The following is an 11,408-nucleotide window of genomic DNA, read 5'->3' on the forward strand; positions in this document are numbered from 1 at the left end:
TGGGGGTTTCTGGCATCCCCATTTCAACTTTCTGGAAAAAGTAAGCATGATGCAACACTCTAATGCATGAACTAGCTAGGATGTGACAGCCGTTGCAGTAGAGGCTGCGGTAGCAACGGTCCCCGCCAAGGAAAGTAAAGGAAAGAAGAGGGACTGTAGGACCTCCGGCAAGGAGTCCGGGAAGCGTGCCCCCTCCGAGTGCACGACACCCGTTGACGACGTGCCGGAGTGTTCCAACAGCAAAAGATCCAAGGTTGCAGCACCCCAAGTGAAGAAGGTCCCAACAGGGCTGGCTGGTGTTGATGGCACCTTCACCGTCAGCGCCACCCTTGACGACAAATAGGAAAGCGCGCTTGTTGCCTTCCTGCGGGCGAATATCGATGTGTTTTCCTCGCAACCATCCGATACCCCCGGTGTTCCCAGGGAGGTAATCGAGCACCACCTTGCTGTCTACCCATATGCCTGACCCATCAAGCAGAAAGTTAGGAAGCAAGCCTTGGAGCGACAACAGTTCATTGCCGAGGAAATCAAGAAGTTAGAGCCAACTGGATTGGTCAGAGGAGTACTGCACCCTACATGGTTGGCGAACCCAGTTGTAGTTCGAAAGGCGAATGGGAAGTGGTGGCTTTGCATTGATTTCGCAGATCTCAATAAGGCTTGCCCAAAGGACCCGTTCCCCTTGCCGCACATTGATCAGATTGTGGATTCCACTTCAGGTTGTGATCTGCTCTCCTTTTTAGATGCGTACTCCGGATACCACCAGATCTTCATGTCCAAAGAGGATGAGGAGAAAACATCATTCATCACTCCGTGTGGTACATACTGTTTTCTCCGCATGCCTTTTCGAACTTTTGCAAGAGCAGTCCAGATAGGTTTTGAACCACAGCTACACAGAAACATAGAGGCCTATATGGATGACATTGCGGTCAATACCAAGGATAAGGCCACCCTTATCCAGGATTTGGAGGAGACATTTACTAATCTGCGCAAGATCAACTTGAAGATCAACCCGGAGAAGTGCATATTCGGCGTTCCCTCCGGCAAACTACTTGGATTCTTCGTGTCCCACCGAGGGATTGAAGCCAACCCCGACAAGATCAAGGCCATTGAGTAGATCCAAGCGCGAAGGACAGTCAAAGATGTAAGGCGCTTGATGGGATGCGTTGCCGCGCTAAGCAGATTCATCTCCAAATCCACCGAGCGTGCCCTGCCGTTCTTCAAAATTTTGAAGAAGGCAGAGCCAATGAAATAGACCTCGGAAGCAGGTACAACCTTGCAAGAGTTGAAGGCTTACCTGTCATCTGTTCCCACCTTGGTTGCGCAAAACCTCAAGAGACGTTACTGCTTTACTTGGCAGCAACCAACCAGGTGGTTAGTGCAGCCTTGGTAGCACAGCAAGAAGTGGATGAAGCAGAGAGCGGCCAGACCGCGGCAGAGTCAGAAGAGGATTAGAATAGTAGTAAGCACGGCAATGAGTGCGACCCCAAGGAAGCGGCAAGGAAGAAAGTGGTGCAGCGCCCAGTATACTTCGTCAGCTCCTTGTTACAAGGAGCTAGATCGAGGTACTCTGGTGTGCAAAAGTTGATCTTTCGCCTCGTCATGGCCTCAAGGAAACTGCTCCACTACTTCCAAGCCCATGAGATCACGGTTGTTACTCATTTACCCTTGCAGAGGATACTCCGAAACCCTGAGGCTACTGGCAGAATAGTGGAGTGGGCTTTGGAGTTATCCAGCTTTGGTTTGAAGTTTGAGAGCACTTCAACCATTCAGAGTAGGGCGCTGGCAGAGTTTATTGCAGAATGTATGCCAACCCCTGATGAGGAAGGAACAGAAATAGCTCTCCCCGGCAAGGAATCCCCCCAAGAATGGATTATGTATTTTGATGGTGCTTTTTCCCTACAAGGTGCAGGAGCTGGAGTGCTTCTTGTTGCCCCCTCCGGGGAGCACCTGAAGTACGTCGTCCAAATGCACTTTGCAAGGGAAGAAGCCACCAAAAATACAGCTGAGTATGAAGGGCTCCTTGCCGGGCTCAGGATTGCAGCAGAATTGGGAATCAAGAAGATGATCATTCGAGGAGATTCACAATTAGTGGTGAGACAAGTCAACAAAGATTACCAAAGCCCATTGATGGAAGCATACGTTGAGGAAGTAAGGAGGTTGGAGGAGCGCTTTGACGGGTTGCAAACAGAGCACATACCTCGTGCGGAAAACAACATAGCTGATCACCTGTCAAACTGTGTTGCGCAGAAGCTTCCTGTGGAACCAGGAACTTTGGTTCTCCACCTCTCTCAACCCTCCGTATCACCAACACAATGGCCCGGAAAAGGAGAAAGTTGGACTACGGTAAGCCTCTCCCGGTCGAGCCATCCGCTCCCGGCACAGACCCTGCCGAAAACAACTCCTCACAGCCTGCCGGACCACCCCCTCTAGCTGGGCCTATGGACCCGGTGAATGAGGCTGGTGCTCCCGCAGCTGAGGAGGTGCCGCTAGTCCTCGTTGCCGAGCCTCAGGCTCCGACTTGGGCAAGGCACATCGTCCACTTCCTCCAAACCGGAGAACTCCCCGGCGACCCAGATGAAGCTGAGAAAGTAGCTCGGAGGGCCAGTATGTATCAGTTTGTCAATGACACTCTGTACAGAAGGAGGCCCAACGGTGTGAAATTGAAGTGTGTCTACCAGGAGGATGGAAAGGAACTCCTGGCTGAGATTCACAGAGCATTGTGCGGCTCACACATTGGATCAAGGGAATTAGTTGGGAAAGCATTCCGGCAAGGATTCTATTAGCCCACAGCCCTCCAAGACGCAGTTGAGCTTGTTACGACTTGTGAAGCCTGTCAGTTCTATTCCAAGAAAACACACCTGCCCGCCCAAGCTGTTCAGGCAATCCCTCTGTCATGGCCATTTTCGGTCTGGGGGCTCGATATCCTCGACCCCTTCCCCCGAGCAATCGGGGGCTTTGAATTCTTGTTCATCGGCATCGACAAGTTTACAAAGTGGCCGGAAGTGACTGCCGTGAGGAAGGTTACTGCTCAGTCAGCTATCAAGTTCTTGAAAGAATTGGTGTGTCATTTCAGAGTTCCAGCAAGGATCATCACTGACAACTACACCCAATTCACGAGTCACGCCTTCGTGCAATATGTTCAAACCCTCGGATGCAAGATCTCATTTGCCTCTGTGGCACACCCCTGGAGCAATGGACAAGCTGAGAGGGCGAACGCTGAAGTGCTTCATGGACTCAAGACAAGGACTTTTGATACGCTGCAGAAGCACGGCAGGCGGTGGATCGAGGAGCTGCCGGTAGTTCTCTGGTCCCTCAGAACGACACCTAATCGAGCTAAGCAGCAGACTCCCTTCTCCCTAGTCTACGGGGCAGAAGCAGTTATCCCCACAGAACTCATTTACTGGTCTCCTCGGTTGCTCGCCTACGATGAAGTAGCGCAAGATCAGCACCGGCATGACGATGCTGTGCTATTCAAGGAGAACCGTCTCCGGGCCGCTACGCGTGCTGCACGCTATCAGCAAGCCCTGCATCGCAATCACAGCCGCAGGGTTCGTGCCCGGAGTTTTGAGGAAGGTGACCTTGTCCTTAGGCGCGTTCAGTCCGCCAAGGGTACACACAAGTTATCACCGAAGTGGGAAGGCCCTTACCGGATAGTGCGAGTCTCCAGATCTGGCGCAGTCTGTCTGGAGACCGGAGATGGCAGACCGTTGCAAAACTCATGGAACATTGAGCATCTCCATAAGTTCTACCCGTAAGGCGCAGAGGCTACCGGGCCCTGCCCTGCAGCCACCCATTGTACATGGCATTGCCGAAGTTGCATGTAACCCCTTGTACAAGCTGGGGCGATGACCCCATGCAAGAGAAAATAAAGAAGCGCTGTAGGGGGGCCCCAACTAAGATTGCATGCATGCACAAGCACACCCAGATTATTGCATAAGCACTTCATGAGCATTTGCATATGCATATAGATAGGATTGAATCCTGCATTCACTCTCATCTACATGGAGTTGCAGGTTCCTGCCGTGAACCTGGCTTCGATAAAGGACGAGAGGATTGCACGGCACGGCGATCCCCGGCAAGCCAAACAGATGAGTTCACCTCTTGTCCATTAGTATTCTGTAAAGCTACAACTTTGCATGAGAAAACCTCGCCCCTCTCTCTTTGAAACTTAGGTGCTCCCATCCATGACTCGAACGCTGTTTGGGTCACGATGGTCGTAGTGGCCTTAGGGAAAAAGGAGTTGCCAGGGGGCTGGCCTCTCTATCTGTTCCCCGACAGACGTAGTTCTCCGACAGACAAAGAGGGTGCTGGCAGGATATCCTGCCGGGGAAAACTCGTTTATTCTATTAAAGAGGCACTTTGCCTCTGCATGGACATACATGCACGAGTTCCCGACATGATTCATCCTTTTCATTCATATGCAGTTACAAGTACAAGCATTACAGAATACAAAGATGGACTTGAGAGATTACATTATTTGAATTAAAATTTGGCGATTGCCTACAGATTAAAGATTGAAAAAAGATAAGTGCCCCGTGATCCCCTCTTTTAATTTTCCCTCCTTCAGGCACTGCGGCGGAAGGAAAAAAATGAGAAAAGGGGCACTCAAGCAGGAGCATAGATTAAGAGAAGAGGAGGAAGAATGCAGGGATGAATGACTTCGCCCTCCTCCGCCCCTCCTTTTATAGACCGGGCGGGGAAGGGCAGCTGCTCCATCAACGGGCGACGACCACCCTCCTCCGCCAATTCAAGACAGGCGGGCCCTCTTCAAGATGCTCTTTCGCACCACGCGCCTCTGTTACCTACCCCGCGCTATGCATGCGACATACGTGGATAAGGATAAGAGCGCGCTATGGGAAGAGTAATTTGGCGGTTTCTACCCCGTGCGTTAAAGTCATTCACGGGACATCACTGCCGCGGCCCCACCACTGTTGGGTTTACACCACGCGCGGGGGAATCAGAAACCGTCCCCAAGATCAAGGCTAATGAAGCAGCGAAGAAAAACCTCAAGGGGCCAACCCCTTCAGGAATTCTGCCTGTGCACTTATTAGGCCCTACCCCGACGATGCTCAGCAACACGTTCGGGGCAGGCCCGGGGGCTTCTGTCGGTGCAAAAAACCCTGGGAAAACTTTGTTTTTGCCACTCTAGCTTTTGCCAATTTTGCTTATGCCACTCTAGAATTTGACACCTCACTTTTGCCACTCTTTGCTTTTGACAATACATCACAAATGCCATTCCGTGGCAAAACCAATAATTTTTTATTTCACTTTTGCCACTCTTAGCTTTGGACAATGTATCACAATTGCCACTCTGAAATTTTTGCTTTTGCCACTGAATGGCAAAAGTGATATATTGTCAAAAGATAAGAGTGGCAAAAGTGAAATGTCAAATTCTAGAGTGGCATAAGCAAAGTGGGCAAAAACTAGAGTGGCAAAAAGAAAGTTTTCCCAAAAACCCTGGGTCTGTTGCTCAACTGTGCATAGGCATAAGATCAAGATTGGAGCCCAGCTTAAGTCAGAGGTCGAAGAGCCAAGAGACTCGAAGAACCAACATGCAGCCCAGAGAGATGGAGATCGAGCCAAAGGAACAGGATATCGGCAAGAGAAGGGCCTCCTTTGCTGGGCAGGCGAGCCCGGCAAGGGGCCAGGCCACCACCAGAAGCAAGCAACCAAGACCCTCGGCAGGGCCTGCCGGGGCTTGCGTGTCCTGAACCATACCGCCAATCAAGCAAGTACGACCCACGTCATCAATCAGTGCGGTGTCAAGCCGCAAGATCATTAAGTGGCAGCATTTGCCACATGGCAGCCGCCTCCTACAGAAGAAGCCCATAGATGACACCCGTCCATCGACATGTCCAGAGAATAGATGCGGAGCTGGCAAGATAATCCCGACAGGCCTTGCGGGGCAGCTAGTGATGTGACACTGAGCGGTGCATTTAATGCACCCTGTCAGCCCGCAGAGTTAGGTATGATAGCACTGTTTGCTATCATATCAGTGGGTAATGACTGTTTTGCCACTGTGGTGACCCCTTAATCTATAAAAGGAGGCCCCATGGAAATCATAGGAGGGGGGTAGAGGGTTGGAAACTTGAGAAACCCAAGCCACCATACACGTGTGTGTCACCGTAGCCCTGAGGCAAGCCTTGCCGGGCAAGTGTACCACGCACCACCACGTTCATTTCCACCATCAATCCACCAAAGCAGGAGTAGGGTCCTATGCCTCGCGGCAGCCCGAACTTGGGTAAATTGCTTGTGTGCTCTCTGCCGTGCTGTCGTGCGCTGATATGCTCTTTGTACAACGCGACGTCCCCCGCCGAACCAGCAAGGGGCTGCCCGGTCCCATAGGTGGTCACGGATATCCCGCGACACTTGTGTCTGTAACGAAGCGTCGTCTTCTCCATTGTAGCACCATAAGGGAGTTACTCTGGACTGGAGAGGTTGGACGCATCTTTTAATTGCAATGGCCATAACCTCGATTATCGAGAGCTTGGTATTGGCCAATAATCTGACCTTGCTGACTAACCTTTTTATTTCCGCACTGTCCTCATCCTTGGGACTTCGGGGGCGCCAGTTGAGGCACTTCCTTAGAGGAGCGCTGGAAAATTCAGGAAGGCCGTGCCGAACTGGGTCCAGCAGTGGGACGTCATCCATATAAAACCACTCTGAAGACCACTGTGGGTATATCTCTTTGGGAGTTCCAACGAGGTATCCGGATCCGGCTATACGCCATAATTCGATGCTGCCCACTTCAAATATAGAGCCTTGTCGATGGTGGGGAACAAGGCAAAAGAACATTCTCCATAGTTCAAAATGGGCCTCAATGCCTAAGAACAGCTCGCAGACGGCAACGAAACCTGAGATGTGCAGAATCGAACCTGGGGTAAGATTGTGAAGTTGAATGCCGTAGAATTCCAATAGACCCCTGAGAAAGGGATGGATTGGAAATCCTAGGCCCCGCAACAGAAATGGGACAAAGCACACCCTCTCCTCCTTACTGGGGTTGGGGAAATTTTCAGCTATCACATCGTTGCCGATTGAGGCCAATCCCGCTCGGACAAAGACTAGATCTGCGAGGGAAGATAGCCCTGCGTCTGGAGTCAACTCAACTGGAGATGAGGGACTGAGCAGCTCTGCCAGTCGCCCTCTTGAGGGTCATGGGGGCACGAAGAAGATCCTGGGGCGCTGGCCATGTTAGAAGGCTTTTTTGTGGCTAATCTTGGCGTTTCTTCTTTGCGTGATGTGGGATGGCATTTTGGGATCTAACCTCCTTATGTAGATGCCGCCCGTGCGTGATAAGGGGTTTATTTGCAAAAAGTTATGGACCGTTCGCATTCGCACAGTGCATGGAAATCGAGGCGACAACAGGAAGGAATCATAAAGGTAGAACGTGGAGGTCAGAACCGGACTGTCGTCAATCTGAAGTATGATGAAGAACCCGCCTTGCAAAGCCGAAGACATAAGCCGGATACTACATCATCATTGAAGGCAAGTTCAGGGGCTACTGAGGTAGTCCTGGATTTGGGGGTCCTCAGGTGTCCGGCCTATTCCATATGGGCCGGACTGATGGGCCGTGAAGATACAAGGCAGAAGGCCTTCCCCCCATGTCCGGATAAGACTCTCCTATGCGTGGATGACAAGATTGGTTTCCTAATATGTAATTTCCTTCCTCTGTGAACCAACTCTGTACAACCCTAGGCCCCTCTGGTGTGTATATAAACCGGAGGGGTTAGTCCGTAGAGGCTATCAGAATTCACATAGGCTAGACAGCTAGGGTTTAGCCATCACGATCTCGAGGTAGATCAACTCTTGTAACCCCTATACTCATCAAAGACAATCAAGCATGAAGTAGGGTTTTACCTCCATTAAGAGGGCCCGAACCTGGGTAAACACCGTGTCCCCTTGGTATCCTGTTACCTTTGATCCTCAAACGCACAGTTCGGGACCCCCTACCCGAGATCGGCCGGTTTTGACACCTACAAGGGGTGCTAAGGTGTTTTGGCGAATCAGCAAGTTCTTTAGATAGCAAGGCCAATGAATAAGTAGGGCCTAAGTCAACTGGTTGCTGGATTCCCACCAACAGTCGCACCGAGGGTGCCAATCCTTCGATGAAACGAGTCACATAGTGAACGGTGTTAGGATGATCCTCATAAACCGTCAGTTGAACATACAATTCAGAAAACTGTCCAACGTACTCTTCAAATTACCCCGTTTGTTTGTTGCTAAACATCCCTCGCAAGAGATTTTGATGCTTATTGTGACCAAAACGAGACAACAACAAACTATAGAATTCGGACCAAGTAGCATTGGGGGCTCTGCGTTGCTCTACTTCTAACCAACGAGCTGCTGCTCCATCAAACAGAGAAGAGGCAAATGAAACCCACTGACTGTCAGGTGTGTTCCAAAACCGAAAATAGTCCCCACAACGGGTTTGCCACAGCCTGGGGTTAGATCCATCAAATCGGGGAAGCTCAGTTCATGGGACAAAACTTGGAGCATCAGGAAAACAGGGTCAAACAATTTCAGAGGTCAGGATCAGCTGGAGAGATGAGTTGCAATCTTGGTGCGTAGCTCGCGCCGGTGGCGGGACTTACCTTGGTCTTGTGCTTTGCTGATCAGAATCGTTGTGGAATTCTTCTTGGCCAGCGGATCCGCTACCTGGCAGGGCTTGCTTGGTAGTCGCAGGCGGAGGTCGTGGTGATGGCGGCGTGGTTCGTGACGATGCGGCACTGCAGTCAGTCATGAGTTCTTCGTGGAGTTCGTCGAGGTCGAGAACAATGCCGAGTTTGACCGCGTCGATGCATCTTGAAAGTTGATCCAGCTTGGAGTCCAGCTTGGCGAGGGCGGCGACCATCTCCTCGCTCTTCTCGGACGTGGTCTTCGACAGGGCGGCGTCGAGATCGGCCCGAGGAAGATCGTAGATTGCCTTAGTCTCTGACGAGATCCGGTCCATGGCTTCAGCTCGACGGCGGTCGGCAAGCATGGTGTGATGGCGGTGAACCAGAAGATCCAGAGTCGGAACGACTCTAATGCCAGATTGTTAGCACCAATTCTCTCACAATTGTATTTCATGGAAACATTGCTAGCAACTTGATCTACAATTCGAAATGGAGGAGGAGGAGGAGGAAGGGGATCGACAACTCGTCCACGCTACACTCACGAGCCGTGCCTCGACTTCCAGCCGTTCTGTCCCGCTTGCCTTACACACACACGCACTCTCTAGCTCAAGTAGTTTACATGGTAACTTGGGCCCATTCAGGCCCAGCAAGCCTAGCGGGCCACTAAGGCTTGCGACAGGGCCTGGTCGTGTTTTGAACCTCTTCGCCACGCGCTTCTTGGTCAACTTGATGGTGTTGATTGCTGACAAAATTGTGATTAGTTGACCTGTACTTGTAGTGGTTAATTTCCATAAGCGACTTGTGGTTCTTTCAGAAACCTTTGAATGTAGCTAAGTTAATGTTCTTTTATCAATATATAGCAAAGTTCAAGTAGGTATACGAATGGCTGTCCTGCTACTCCGGTCCGATTGCATTGTATTTATTGAAGTCTTTGTAATAATTCATCTACTACGAGTAGGGCATTTTGAAGACCGAGATCTAGGAAGGCCTTAATTTTGAAAAATTCAAAACTCAAACTTTCTTGTTTAAAAAATTATGAAAAAAATACACATGTATACAAGAAAAGGTGTATGTGTGTAAAATTACTTTTCTTTTGAAAAGGATCGGATTTATTATAAAAGTTCACCGGAAGTAGAAACAATCTCAAACATATTAAGAATTACATCGAGATTCCGAGACACCGAACGACTACCACTGCGGCACGCCGCTGTCGCCACTTCTCTACCGTTCTACCGTGCAGGACTTTGAGGCTGAAGAGTACATATGCTTGCCCAGTTCTTTTTTATGTGTAGCTCTTATTTTAACGTATTTCTACATGAAAATTTACATACACGTATATTATGTCTCTAGATATTTAAAAAATAGAAACTAAAAAGTTTGAAATTTAAAGTTTCTGAATTAAGGTCTCCATGGAGCTCGGTCTCCATTTGGCATTTTCAATCTATCTACTATCTACTAATCTACTACTCCCTCTATAAACTAATATAAGAGTGTTCAGATCACTAAAGTAGTAGTGATCTAAACGGTCTTATATTAATTTACAGAGGAGTAACACTTATAAAAGCACAAGTTTTGTGAATCCAAATGATCTGAGACATCCAACCACCTATAGTAGTAGAATCCCCATGCATTGTCACTAGCTGAATTTGTACCAGTTGCATATATAAATATAAAGCATGTCAAATTTCACATGTAAACAAAAGATAACCATTGACAGACCAAAAATAGTTAAAGTCCACTCCACTTGCAATGTATTTTTCAATAAAGAATGTACGGATGACATTGTAGATCTTTGTAAAAATAGTTATCGACCTTAAGTAATATCCCCCCCCCCCCGCCAGCGAGAAAAAAAAAGAATGTAATTGCCCAGAATGTAATTGCCCGTGCATTGCAATGTTTTTTAATTGGTAGCAATTGCATATATAAATATAATGCATGTCAAATTTCACATGTAAAGGAAAGATATCCGTTAACAGATGAAAAATAATTGAAACCAATCCACCTGCAATGTATTGATAAAGAATGTACGAGTGATGTTGTCAAACTTTGTAAAAACAAATCCCCCCCCCCCCCCCGGCAAAAAAAACAGAATGTAATTGCCCGTGCGTTGCAAGTGAGACATAAATATTTCGAGGACTCTACTATAAATCTGACATCATATTTTTTACCATGGTAACCCTATTTATGGCAATTTGTGTATGATTATAGACACAATAATAGTTTGAAGTATCGAGGAAGTAAAGAGGGAAATTCCCCTGCTCGAAATCACAAACCATCCATCATTGCAATTATTTATCCAGTTATGTTTGCATTGGTGTTGGTGCTTAGATTGATTTTCTATTTTTTTAGCAGGGATTGATTTTCTATGTTGACCATGAATAGGTTCACTATACGGAGTATGAATGGTCGTGTACACAAATAAGGACTCACAACAAAAAGCGCCAAACATGCCAAGCATTATCATTAGTGAACTCATCTTATGGTTTTTTGCATGTCGAGAGGGAATCAATTTAGACATGGAATACAAAGCTTAAGTAGCATCAATTTTTAGCAACTCCCTTTACCTGCAAAATAACCCAGTTGCTATTTCTTGTCATGCATAGTACACGTCATGAATCTGGCGTCATACAGAAATAATCACTCTATTCCCTTTTACATGCCACTCTTGTTTTGTGTGATTCAAATTTCTCACTGATTTGTTTTGTATTATGTGTGTTAAAAGATGTAAACTTTGTGCAAATACAAATCCGGTGATATATTTGCTGTGAAATATAACCCATGTTTAGTTGGTCA

The 11,408-nt window shown here is 48.3% G+C and overlaps 1 protein-coding gene across 2 annotated transcripts in view; it reads right to left on the minus strand.

Moving 5' to 3' along the window:
• LOC123078297 (uncharacterized) overlaps nt 1-9,204 on the minus strand; it is a 12,551-nt gene extending 3,347 nt beyond the window's left edge. For both annotated transcript variants that reach the window (XM_044500754.1, XM_044500756.1), the window contains exon 1: nt 8,592-9,204. In XM_044500754.1, coding sequence (XP_044356689.1) covers nt 8,592-8,980 — 389 coding nt within the window. In that variant the 5' untranslated portion in view covers nt 8,981-9,204. The remainder of the gene's footprint in view (nt 1-8,591) is intronic.
• Nucleotides 9,205-11,408: the final 2,204 nt, after the last annotated feature.

This window comes from Triticum aestivum, chromosome 3D (genome assembly GCF_018294505.1).
Source record: "Triticum aestivum cultivar Chinese Spring chromosome 3D, IWGSC CS RefSeq v2.1, whole genome shotgun sequence".
NCBI lineage: Eukaryota > Viridiplantae > Streptophyta > Magnoliopsida > Poales > Poaceae > Triticum > Triticum aestivum.